We start from the raw sequence: 13059 nt of genomic DNA, 5'->3' as shown, positions 1-13059 counted from the left end.
TAGGAGTGGTGAAAGGGAGACAGACAAGATGCAAGAGATCCGATGTGAGGCTAAGTTGTCAGAGCTAAGTTGTCATGGGACTCTGGAAGCAAAGCAGAAGACAGACCTGTTTGGTATACAGGAAGAATTTTCTTAATCACATGCAAAATGTGTAGTTTTCTTTGGTGTATGTCCGACATACAGCAGTTCAGAGATCACTTAAAAAAAGCAAAATGATAGGAAATTACACAAAGTAAAATAGAATCATAGAATCACCTTGTTTTTGAATTGGAAGGAATCCCAGGATTCCTCTAGTCTAACTCATACATGAAAGGAGTAACCACTGTCATTTACTTAATAGAAGCTTAATTGATTCTCTTAATTGTTAGTGATCTCCTTAACAACAAGTTATTTTTAACTTCTCTATGTTTGTTTTGTATTTATTCTGTATGGATGTGTTATCTCCCAGATAGAATGGAAGAACTTTGACAGTAGTAATCTTCAGTTTCCCTGCCCCTTTCCCTTTCTTTTTCTATGTCCTTGTCCCAGTGTGTTTTGTCCTGCTTTCCCAGTGTCTGCTGTTAATCTTATCTTTTCAATTGGATTGCTGTAGACAATGCTTGCCATGAGTTGAATATTCACTGGAATTGAACTTTTCATCCTCATTTCAGCCCTTTTACTATGCATGTAACTAACCATCGTCCCTTCCACCGACCCCCAATCTATTCTTCCATTACTTTTGAAAAAGAGAGAGGATCAATGGATGGCTACATTGTTCCACTCATCACATATGTGATATTCAACACTCAAGGTTCTTTTCTTTGCCACTCTTCTATTATTAGTTTTGCCTCTGGTTCTTCCCCTGCCCCCATTAAAATGTTAATGCCTCGAGGGTAGGGTGTCTCACTTTTTTATTAGCATTCCCTGCTGTTGGCATTTAATTTTCCTTTATTCACCAAGCAGGTTACAGTTTTTTAACTACCTGTTGATTGAATAACTGATTTTTCTTCATTATGAGATTATCTGTCTTTCCTGCAAAAAGGAAGAGAAAGATTTGTCAGTCCTGACTATTCTATGTGAAATAAATACAATCCATCTATTCCTTCTTCTCAACTATATTACTGTCATTGACCAAACTACAGATGATTTTTCCAACTCTTCAATCCATCTGTAAGCATTCTTTAAACTCAATGATTGTTTTCTAAATATGATCAATCTTAACATTTTTTATTCCACCTAACACATTGTCCTTTTAAGCACTTATCTATGATACAGTTATTGGTGGATACATATTAAGGAATTCCTTTTTAGCAACATGTCATAATCTGGGCAGTATATTTTGGATCTACTTCATTGTTTTGTTGTGGATGGTTACATAGACAAATCTCTTTTTACAAAATGCTGTGAATTTCTCTAAACAGATTTGGTACTACTTATAAAATAGTTTAAAATATTGTCTATAATCAAAATATTAGCTCTTACTAAAACCTAGGTAGCAATCTTTTTATTTATTTTTTAGTCAGTTTGTTTGGAGCATTTTTAAGGATGTTGTAGAGAAAAGTGTCAGACTTTGCCAGTCAGCCAATCTTTGGGACCTGAGCCATGTAAAATTTCCACTTTAGGGAAATGGTTAACACATTAATAAAAAAATACAATACAAAATAGATAACGTCAATTAATGTTTTGCTAAGTTGGTATGCTTTTGGCAGGAATCCATTTTTATTTGAGTTGATACTACCACTGTAATAAGAATCTTTCCCTATATTTTTATCATACACACCTTGTTCTCAAACTCTTTCTTTTGCCTTTAAATCATACTAAATTACTAAAACCTTGACCATGTATGAAAGTATTATATATGATTTTAAAATGGATTTGTTCTCAAATACTTTTTCTTTTATGTTTAATAAATGTCTATGAATGATAGCAAAAAGGTGAACATTACCAACTTTATGTTCACCTATGAAATAGATGCATATTATATATATGTTCATATGCATATATACATTTATAATAGTAATACATTTTAAGCTATTGAAATAACAGAAAATATTCTAAGACTTAAAATACATACATATAAATATATATAGCAATTTTGTTGCATTTCAGAATAATTGACATCAATTTGAATAATGCATAATGTTTTTTTTAACTTTAAGAAAATTACAGCATAATTAAATGTGGCAGGTTTTGCCTGTTTTCTGTTTCTCATTGCTAATTAACTGTTAGAATTTCAGAGAGAAGCTGACTAACAGCTGTTGGAAATAATAAGGATGTTTAATATTTTGAGGTACTTCTGTAAAAGAAAAAAGTAAGTAAATGATAAAATCAAATTATAATTCCATTGTTCTTTGTTTTCTTCTTTCCTCTCATATGGATAAATTGTGCTTTAAAAATGCATTTAGGATAGAAAGTTAAACCTCCCATCAGTCCAGATTCAAGAGAATGGGATTTGTGATGTGTATATTTTGGAAACGTGAGGCTAAGGATGAGAGTATTCCTCAGTAGTATAAATATCTTGCAATCTGCCTTTCTCCTGCCTTCTTCCTCTCTTTCCTAGGAATATCAAACTTCAGGAACCTTACCACCTGTCACCTTGTTCCCCATTTGGGAGAATTAATGCCCTAAACTTTAGGATTCTCTCTAGCTTTCAAGATTGGAAGACAAATTTGTCCGTCTTCCTCTCAGGTCTTTACTATTCCTATAACGTCAGGGAAGTGATGCCATGACAAGTACCCAAGGGCAGGTAAGTGATGTAGTAGATAGAGCACTGACCTTAACAACCCTGATTGCCTTGCATCCAGGGCCATCTCCAGTCCTGCTAATTTATATCTGGCCACTGAACCCACATGACTCACTGAAATTTAATTCATGTGCTTGTCATGGTATTTTTCAAAAACAAAGGACAGACATCATCATCATACAACCAACAAGCCCAAGACCACACTTCATTCTATTTAGGTAACAAGAGAATCTTGCTAACCACTTTCCTCTCCCCACCTTGCTTTTTACAACAATCTTAAAATCACTTGGATTTCTACAAAAATCACACTCACATACATGCACACAAATACATGCATGTGTGTGTATGTATAACCATTGTTACATGACCATCCTCTGCTCAGTGACTCTCCACAATCCTGTTTACTTCCCATGTCCAACTCTTCTGTTTGACCACCATTCTCTGAAATGTGCTATATTTCCTTACTAAAATGTATATTCTTTAGGATAGTTTCTTTCTCACTTTTGCATTTGCAGGGCCTTAGTAAAACTTCACCAACTGAACTAAACTAACTGTATAAGGAAAGAAACCTATAGGGAATACTTTTCTCTAATACTTATTAGTAATAATTTTTAGTTCATGTTTAATGATTTCTTTGTGTTTGCATTTACATGTGATGTTATTTAACTTTGTTTTAAAACAGAGACCAGCTCCATTTCCTACTCACCAGAAATTCTAGGTCCTTAAGATCACATTACTTGGCATTAGTTAGAGAGATTGAAATTGCTGCAGGGCAGCTTCAAATGTTGGGTGTGTGTGTGTGTGTGTTTGAGGGGGACTATTGTGTGTCATTAAAATAGTCACAAAAATGAAGTGGCTTCAAAAGCACAGTAATGTTGCTAACTAAGCGTAGGCAGACTCAAACCCCCTTTAAACAGTGTTAATCTTGTTGCCTTATTTAAGCCTACTCACTAATCCTTCTGCACAAGAGTTTAATTTAGAGAGCTGCTGCTGAATCATGTTTTTTTTTATAGGGAGAGTCAGTATGTTACACTAGGAAGAGAGGGAAATCAAAGGATAAAGGCTTGAATCTTGGGGCCCCTATTTGTCAACACCACATGCACCTTGGACAGTTCCAGCTCATCTTGTCTCTCTGGGCTTCAGCTTTTCTACCTGTAAGATGAGGAGGTTGGTCTAGAAGTATAACAGTGTTTTCAATTCTAAATCTGCTGATTCTGTGTTTGGATGTCCTCTTTTTTCACCCCATCTTTTAAAAAATGTTAAAAATCTATGAGAAGAGAGGATCATCAAAGCTAAATCTGAATGTGAGTGTCTATTAAGTGTTGTTTTGTTTGATAGCAAGAACATGAACTGTGTCTTTCAGTATAGACTGTATACTGTTTCTGTTGAAAAGAAAATAAGACTACCAGATTAAGTGCTATTGGATAGATTGACAATTTATTAAGCACTTATACCAAGTTTTGAGGACACAAAAACAAAAGGGAGACACTTCTTATGTTTTATGCTTCTGCTTTAATGGGGACAAACATGAAAGGGAGCTGGAAGGGAAAGATACCTTTTCAGGGGCAAGGCTGGGGCAAGTATGAAGTAGGGGCAGAAGTAGAATGAACTTGGTGACCTCAACACTTCTTAAAATGGTGATAGAGGCCATGGAATCACCAGTCAGAGGGAAGGTCACAGGGTATTAATAATGATTGGTTTAATAAGACATACATTTTAATTAAATAACCAATGACTTAATAACCATTTACACATATTAAGATAATTACATTTCTTTTTAATGATAAAATGCTAAATTAAGTTACATTAAGATGCAGGAACATGATGATTTTTATTGTTAGGTTTTAAGACCTGGGAATGAAATAGATTCTCAGTTCCAGAAGTAAAGAGATGTAGGTGTCAGAATAAGCACATCTTTTCTCACACTGGGGCATTCAATGATAGAAAAAAACTTGCCTTCATAGGATTCAGGATGAAGTTACTCTCATGCATTGTTTTCCATCTTTAAATATCAGTAAAATGCATCAGTTCCTTCAAATACTTCTTTAGAATTCAATCAGCTTTTTTCTTCTTGGTCTTTTTCTTGGAGTCTCTTTTCTGTCAATAAACTATCCAGTCCAGTAGAGTCCTCCTTTATAAGAGGATGTTGCTGAGGGATGTATGTCACCCCAGGATGTGGCTGGAGAAGAGGGTGGAAGCTTTACACATTTTGACTTTTTCCTTTAGGAGGTGCACACTTGATTTTTCCTGATGCTTTCTCATCTCTAAAACATTTCAGAAAGGATGAATGGGAGCAAATTAAGAGTTTGTCCAACATCATTTGAGGGCAGCTGTAAAGGTTTCCCCCAAAAAAATGATTCCTAAATTTAAAAAAATAGCAATGAAACACCTTAGATCCTGATAACTGAACATGAAAGAAGAAGAATCAAGGTGACTGATGAGTCCTGTAGCACCTGGTGAAAGGAGAAATAGAAGCCAAGGTGAGGAAGATGGGTGAGAACTTGAAGGAAGTTAGGTGAGCAAACATTTCTGTAACAGACTTATGACTATGTCAGCTCCTTGGAAGACTCCTTTACCTTTTCCTGAGATCCAAGTCTTTTCAGTCAGTGTAGGATGAAAGTAATGACAGCTCCTGTGTCCCTCAGAGAAAGCTGGTGACCAAAGCCAAACTCAAATCTCAGTATATCAGTGAATCCATCAAAATCATGAATGGCACATACCCAAAGGTTCCAAAGGTCATTTCTTTAGAATGCTAGTTTATTGTTATATAGTGACTGCATTAAAATGCTCTTTATCTTCTACAGGAAAAAAATGGACTTCCAGTTTGAAAAGTCCAGCAGTGAAATGGACTTGTAGGATGAGGAAGCTCCTGTGGCATGGGAGAGAAAAGACTCATGAATAGAATTTCAAGGCCTGTTCTTACTGCATTAAAAAAAGTCAGTATCCTAAAAATTGCTTTGTACTAGAACTTCCATAGTAAGGAAAATACCCTGAGTAGTCAGGTCTCATTCCTCCCAGTCCTCAATTTTTAACTGACCCTACCATGTGTCAGAAGCCTCCTGTTGAGCTTGAAAGTATGCTCTGCCCTTGTAACTCCTTCTTCTGATTTGCTGATTCCTCCTACATCCTCCACCTTGCCATCCATATCTTTATTTCTCTCCAGGCTGCCTTCCTGACTGCACATTCTCTATACCTCAGTGGCTTCCTCAGTCCACTTTTCTACTTCTTTTATCTTCCTCCATTAGAATGTAAATCTCTTTGGTGTCTGAGACTGTCTTTCTTTTGACTTGCATTTGTATACCCATCAATTAACACACTAGTACTTAATAAACATTTATTGCTTTGAATGGGCCATAAATAAAAAATGGCTTGCTAAGACCTTGGTAAAATGTTCTCTTAGAGCTCCTCAGGGAGTGGTGGAGATATATGATACAAAAACAAATAACATTACTACATTAGAATGCATGAGAAAGCAGAAGGAATGAATGAAAGGAATGCAATAATAATTTATATATAAAATAATAAACAGAGAGTCATGTGCAATTTGAAGTATTACCTACATCTGGAAGACCAAGTAAGGTTTCTTCATGGAATCATCTTTTGAGCTGGGTTTAAAGAGGAATTCAACTGTGTGTATGCTCATAGTGGAAGGAGATGTTAGATGTTAGGAGGACAGTGTGGTCAAAACATGAAAGAAAGGAAGTAAAAAGTAAGGGCAATTTTTATGGTTTGTAGAGAACATAGGGGCAATGGTGTGAAAGAGAATGCTTTAGAATAATCACTTTGAAATTAAAGGGTCTGCAGAATTTGTCATATATGAAGTCTTGTAATTGGAACATATATAGTTCAGAGTGACAGCATTTCCAAAAGTCATAAAACAAAATAGTGTAAGGAAAACATTTACAGTCTGTTTTGGTGAGAAGCAGCATGTATTTTATAGAAAGAGTGAATTCGGGGTTCACAATAGAGAAAAAAATTCTATTGACAGCATGTGTAGGTTTTTTGGAAAAATCAACTTCTATCATGGACAGATAACAATTTTGTAAGACCAAAAAACAGTCAAGAAAGTATGAATCCATGAAACAGAATCTACCAAAAGAAACACAGATGAAAGCAAAAGGAATGAATGAAATGAATACAAGAATAAAATTATTTTTAAGTTCAAACTCTGTTAGGTACTAGAGATACAAATAGAAAAGACAGAAGAGAACCCAACAACCTAAATAATCTCTGCTCCTACTTTAGGAGCTCACACTTTATTGGAGAAAATGAAACCTATAAAAGAGTAATTATTGATGGAGAAGATGCAAGTTCCCAGAAATCTTCATGCTTTAAAAGTAGGGCAAGTTGAAAGACCTATGGGGTGATTAGGGTGCTCTAGCATGTTAGGCAATAGAGTGCCCAGGGATCTAGAAAGCCCTGTCCCAAGGCAGATGATAAGATCTAGTGGTCCTTTGTATCACTGGAAGGTTTGTGGTTGGTAACTCCCAATTCAACTAAGTGGCCATGTCATCCAATACTCATGTTGTTCTTCCTGCCTAGCCACCCCAAAGAGACTTGGCAACCTGCCTAGTAAAGTAATGGTAAAAGCTGGGCAAGATGGCTCTTAATAATTTTTCTCATACTATGTCCATGGGATCTGTGCAAGTATGTTCTTTGGTGGGGTAACTGAAGAAAAGGCAAAAAGTGCTTGGGTACAGATCAGGATGGGGGTGTGGGGGAGCTAAAGTATCCCTAATTGTGATTCTACTTTTTAGGCCAGTCTGTTGGTATCTCTGCATAATAGTTTCCCACATATGTTACATCAGTGTCTTCAAGAGAAAAAAAAAGACCAGTAGGAAAAATTATACTTCTTCCCAAATATGACAATATATACACTATAACACATATAAAATTTAAAAGATGGACAATATCCTCTCATCTTTGACTATATTTGTCAAGTTGTGGATGGAATCAAATTGCTCTTCCCCCCAACAGTTATGAATAAAAGAATGCTGTAAGGGATTTTTAATTTTAAATATAATCATTCATAACCATATTGAAAATATTATGCCAGGAACCAGTTTTGTAGGATCTTTCACTGCAATCTTGGTGCTTCAAAGAATGATTCTGAAGGAAGAGTCCAGAAAACTTGCTAATCAATCAGCAGGACTAGATAAAGAATTTGGGTTTTATCAGACCTCAGACATTTAATAATTACTTATCTGTGTGGCCTTGGGCAAGCCACTTAATACCATTGCCTTGCAAAAAAACACTAAAAAAAGAGTTTGGGTTTTGTCATTTGAGAGGGCTCATATTAATAATAGTGGATAGAATGCTAGACTTGAAATCATAAAGACCTGGGTTCAGATATACTAGCTGTGTGATCTTGCACGTGTCATTTCCTTCTCTCCTTAATATGAGAATGTTAGACTTGATTATGCTTGAAAATCCATACAATGCAATGATATGTGTTTTGATAAGACTTCACTGGAAAAAAACTAGAACCAGTAAAAGATATGTTTGCAAAAATTAGAAAATACAAGTTTGACTAAAAATCTAAGAACAATAAGATGTTACCTGTGAAAATGTGCTATTTATAATGTTGCATGAAGTAGTTAATGATAGTAGATAAATGATTAGAAATTAGAAAAAAAGATTAGAAATAAGTATTTATTGAGAATATCTCAAGATAGTTGGTGGTTAGAGATAGGCTGATAAGATAAGAAATCTGGAAGGGGTTCACATTTTATTGATAAATAGCCAAGTCTCTCAGGTATGAAAAGCTGAGAGAAAAATTTTCTTGCTTCAATTTAAAAAATAATGCATAAAACTTATTAACTTTAATTCATGAAAAGTTTCCCTTTCACATATGTAGAAACTTTTCATGCAAATCATTTACTTCTATATTTAAGAACTTAGGGAGTTTCATATTCAAAAACTGATATATTTCAATGTACTTTTTTCTGTTATGCTCCTTATACGTGCAGTCCTGCAACTTCTTGAACAAGAGATATCATCGTCTCCATTTGTACATTCATGGACTTTGGGAAAAGTGGCTGAATCCTAGGGGAACAATGGTATTTTATTAAATGCATTACATACACACACAAGTAGATTAAATGTAGGGTATGCTGACATCATCCCTGACATAAATGTTGGATATAGAAATCAAATAAAACTGCTTGTTGGAATTGTGGCAAATCAGCATCCAAAGAGCAGTTCACTAAGGGGATAACATATTCCTTGAAACTTTTTACAGTTACTTTGGATGTAGGGAAAATGGGACTTCAATTGGTGGTGAATAACTCTCACACTTTCTATATAGTGGAGTCATTCACAAGTGCTTCCTTGGAATTCGAAACAAACCCAAAGCAAAAGTTAGGGTTATGAAAGCTGATTGGCTTAAAGATGAATCATTTTAAAGAAAAATCAGTTGAAAATGATCACCTCTGATTATTGCCCTCTATAGCCTTGGGGACAGCAGCTGGGTTCCTTGAAAAGCAGGATTAGATGGGAAATGTCTGAGCAATAAAGAGTATAATATAATGGAAAGAGCCAGATTTGGGTTTAGAAGAACCTTAATTCAAATCATTCCTCCACCCTCTGCTAAATTATGACTGTGGATTAGTTATTTAAGTTTTCTGAATGCTATTTTTCTCATAAGAGGTAGCTACTTGGTTCATTGAATACAGAAAATGATCTGAAAGCAAGGACCATAAAGTTGGGATTACCTGCATTCAAACTGGACTTCAGACATTTATTTACTAGACCTGTGACTGTGCAAATCACATAATCTCTGTCTGTCTTGGGTACCTCACTTATAAATTGGGGATTATAATAGTGCCAGGGTTGTTTTGAGGATCAAATGAAATAATGTACATAAAATTCATTGCAAACTTTAAACAATGTAACCATGAGCTGCTGGAGTGGTGATATGAAAAACCCCACAATGGAACTTTGTAGAAGGTGAGAGTGGCAGACATTTTAGAGCCAGTCAATTAGATGCAAATATCCCATATATTTCCTGGAGCATGGTAGATGAAATTCCTAAAAGATTGAACCTACATGATCCTAAGCAACAAATTTGGAGTTTGAGGTTTCCTGGGAGTAGTCAATGACCTTGGTATTTGGTCTGACTTGGAAGCGGCTGATATGGAATCATTGTTTAGGGTGGTGTCTATCATATCTGTGCATTGTGACATATGATAAGAATGAAGTGATGTATGCTATGTGGTGAGCACATGTTTATTTAGTGATACATTCAGTTTCTATCCAAGGAAGAATACCCTTTGTTTTCAGTAACTTTGGATTTGCATTTTGCATAAAGGAGTGATTTATAATCAGAGATGTCTAAAAACTGGATACAAGTAATCCTCCTTAAGTTAAGAGCGATTTGTCTTAGAGCTTTTCTCACTTACAGGTCTCTGCCAAGTGTGATTGTAATATTGCCTACAGAAATGAGGAGAAAGCATCCAAATTGTATTGCTCAGTTTGTTTCCTGATATTGCTCCTTATAGAGTCTCTTCCTCTAAGACTTTCCCTTCACTTGAACTTTCCCCTTTTTTGGAGGTAAGAGTGAAGTTATACCTGGGAAGATACCTTTTTGGCTTCTGGCTTTGCATGTGGAAAGTACCTAATAAGCAACAAAAAACTCTTCAAATTATGTTGATTTGTTACCTTGTTTTAATTTAGTGGATATACATACATATATGTTTGTGTGTGTGTGTTGATGATTACAATGATGATGATTATTCTTTATTCTCAAAGAAGATTGTGACATCAGGGGAGGTTATACCAGGGCAAGCACATGAATTATATTTAAGTGAGGGAGCTGTGATATGCCACCTGCCTCATTTTCTCCTTTGGAACCATCTGGGCCAGTGGCTTGATATGAATCAGGATGATTGGAGATGGCCTTGGATGTGAGCTAGTCAGGGTTAAGTGACTTATCCAAGGTCACACAGCTAGTAAGTGACAAGTGCCTGAGGTTGGATTCTGACTCCATTCCTCTTGACTCTAAGGTCAGTGCTATATCCACTGTGCCACCTAGCACACACCCACACACACACCAACATATACATATATATATATATATATATATATATATATATATAATCTTTTGTACACAATGGGTACTTAATAAATGTATAATAAATTAAATGGTTTATGCCATATAGCATGTTTCCTATTATTTGTAGTTAGCCAAGATTTTTTATGTTTTATATATATATAATATATACATATATATATATATATATATATATATATATATATATATATATATATGAAATTGGGAATCAAACCCTCAGTCAGAACCAGTGCTTCTAAGCTTTGTGTAATATTATTCTGATTTGTTGAGATGTTTCTGAGAATGTTCTCTGACAAAAGTTGGATGACTGTTGTGAAGAGCTTTAGGGAACAGGCATGGCATGAGATGTAAACAGCATTGCAATCTTTTTCATTTTGATTTTTACAAAATGGTTGTTTTGTTATAGTTTATAATTGCTCTCTTTTTATCCTCTCTTTGAATAGTATATTATTTTCCTTCATGCACAGTGGTTTGCAGTATCTCATGTTTTTTTTTTTCTCTAAATGATCTAACTTCTCTGATTGGGGGTGGGGTTTGGAAAAAAGCCATTTGCAACCAGCCCGAGACACCTTTTAACTTTTTGTATTATTTTTGTGCAGTTCAATATTGATCTGTTCTTTCAAATTCTTAATTGCATATAGATTTTTTTAAAAAAGTTCATCTTTATTTTATGGTTCTTTGTTTTATATGTTCTGCTCAATTTCCAAGGGGAAGACTAAGAATAAGGCCTAAATGAGGTCGAGGAGAGCTATGGATCTCTCTTTCTCTTTTTTTTAAAGTACTGCTATAAAACTATATTACGTAGTATATTTTATGTATGAGTTTTCTATTACTTCCTCATGAAATGAAAAGACTATTATCAATGTTAAAAAGATTCTTTCCATGGTATTGCTCAATGCCATTTTTTTTCTTTAGACTTAATTTCTTTGTTTTTTCCCCCCTGGGTCAGTTTCTTTCCTTTCTATTCAGCCCTACTTTGTTAAATACTGATGATATAAAAGTTCTTGGGCATGAAAAGACAGTCATAAACAGTCTGCCCTCAAAAAACTTACTTTCAACTTTGTTGTAGAAGGGAACTGAGGGACATATATGTGTAAAAATAATCCATACAAGATGAATTAAGAAGGGAGAATGAATGAAGAATAATTTCTAAAAGGTTGACAGAGATTTTGGGAATGAAGGCAGATTAAAGAGAAAGGGCAGCACCTGAACCTTATCTTGAAAAATCTAGAGAGGTAGAAGTGAAGGGGGGGAGTGCTGTGCTTCAGGCAGATGGAATAACCTCTTGAAAGCTCAGCAATAGGAGTGGGAATGAAGTTTGGGGAACAGTTTGTCTGGAACAAAGATTCACAGAAAGGAATGAAGAAAGGCTGGAATGCTCAGTAACAGCTGACTGTTAACCTTAAATTCCTGCCTGAAAAGTTCCTGATTTGTCCTACAGGAAATGGGGAGTCATTGGAGGCTTGTTTTGTTTTGAGTAGGAAAATGTTAATAGTTAAACCTGCACCATATAAAAACTATTTTGGTAGCAGGGAGAAGGGGTGGAGGATTGAATAGACTACGAGAGAGAGAGAAAGACAGAGACAGAGACAGAGACAGAGAGATTTATTCTTATCTATATTTTGTTTTTTTAAATAATTTTTGTTTCTGAGTAGATATTTTATTTTACTTTTTTAAGGCAATGGGGTTAAGTGACCTACTCCAGGTTACCCAGCTAGGTAATTATTAAGTGTCTGATTCTAAAAAGAACTTGCTCACCAAGCTGTCCAGACCTTGTAATAGTCTGACACTGTATATGTTATTTACATCAACATTTCCCAACTCTACAAAGAGGGCAAGGAATTGATTTTCATTATCTCTTTTAGGAGTTAAGGATGCTTATTGTAAGTATATTCAGATTCTTCTAAAATTATCCTTGGTTCTTCATGTTATCATTGCATATGATGTACCAAAGTTTCTTTATCTCTGTAACTATCTTTTTTGGTAATTTGGTACTGCAAAAAGTGTTGTTATCAATAGTTTAGTATATTTGGGAATCTGGAAAGTCTTTGATATCCTTTCATATACCTGTTTAACAGGAGGATGCTTAGGTCAAAAGCTATGGATATTTAATCACTTTTTTAAGAATAATTCCAAATTGTTTCCTAGAGGGGTTAGACCAATTCATAGTTCCACCCACAATGTATTACCATAGTGTGCCTACATTTGTAAAGTTCTTCCAATGTTGATTATTTTCTTTGGGGTGGGGTCAAAATTTGTCAATTAG

General features: G+C 35.0%; 1 protein-coding gene across 6 annotated transcripts in view; it reads left to right on the top strand.

Annotated features, from left to right (window-relative positions):
- PARD3B (par-3 family cell polarity regulator beta) overlaps nucleotides 1–13059 on the top strand; it is a 1291415-nt gene that overhangs the window by 246534 nt on the left and 1031822 nt on the right. The window contains exon 1 of one of the 6 annotated variants that reach the window (XM_074191567.1): nucleotides 11002–12676. The exons of the other annotated variants lie outside the window; for them this stretch is intronic. Within the exon in view, the coding sequence (XP_074047668.1) occupies nucleotides 12668–12676 (9 nt within the window). The 5' untranslated portion in view covers nucleotides 11002–12667. Of the gene's footprint in view, nucleotides 1–11001; nucleotides 12677–13059 lie in introns of those variants that run through there. 6 annotated transcript variants of the gene reach the window in all.

The sequence above is a fragment of the Macrotis lagotis genome, chromosome 6 (assembly GCF_037893015.1).
Source record: "Macrotis lagotis isolate mMagLag1 chromosome 6, bilby.v1.9.chrom.fasta, whole genome shotgun sequence".
Lineage (NCBI taxonomy): Eukaryota > Metazoa > Chordata > Mammalia > Peramelemorphia > Peramelidae > Macrotis > Macrotis lagotis.
This window is presented reverse-complemented; position numbering and strand designations above follow the sequence as displayed.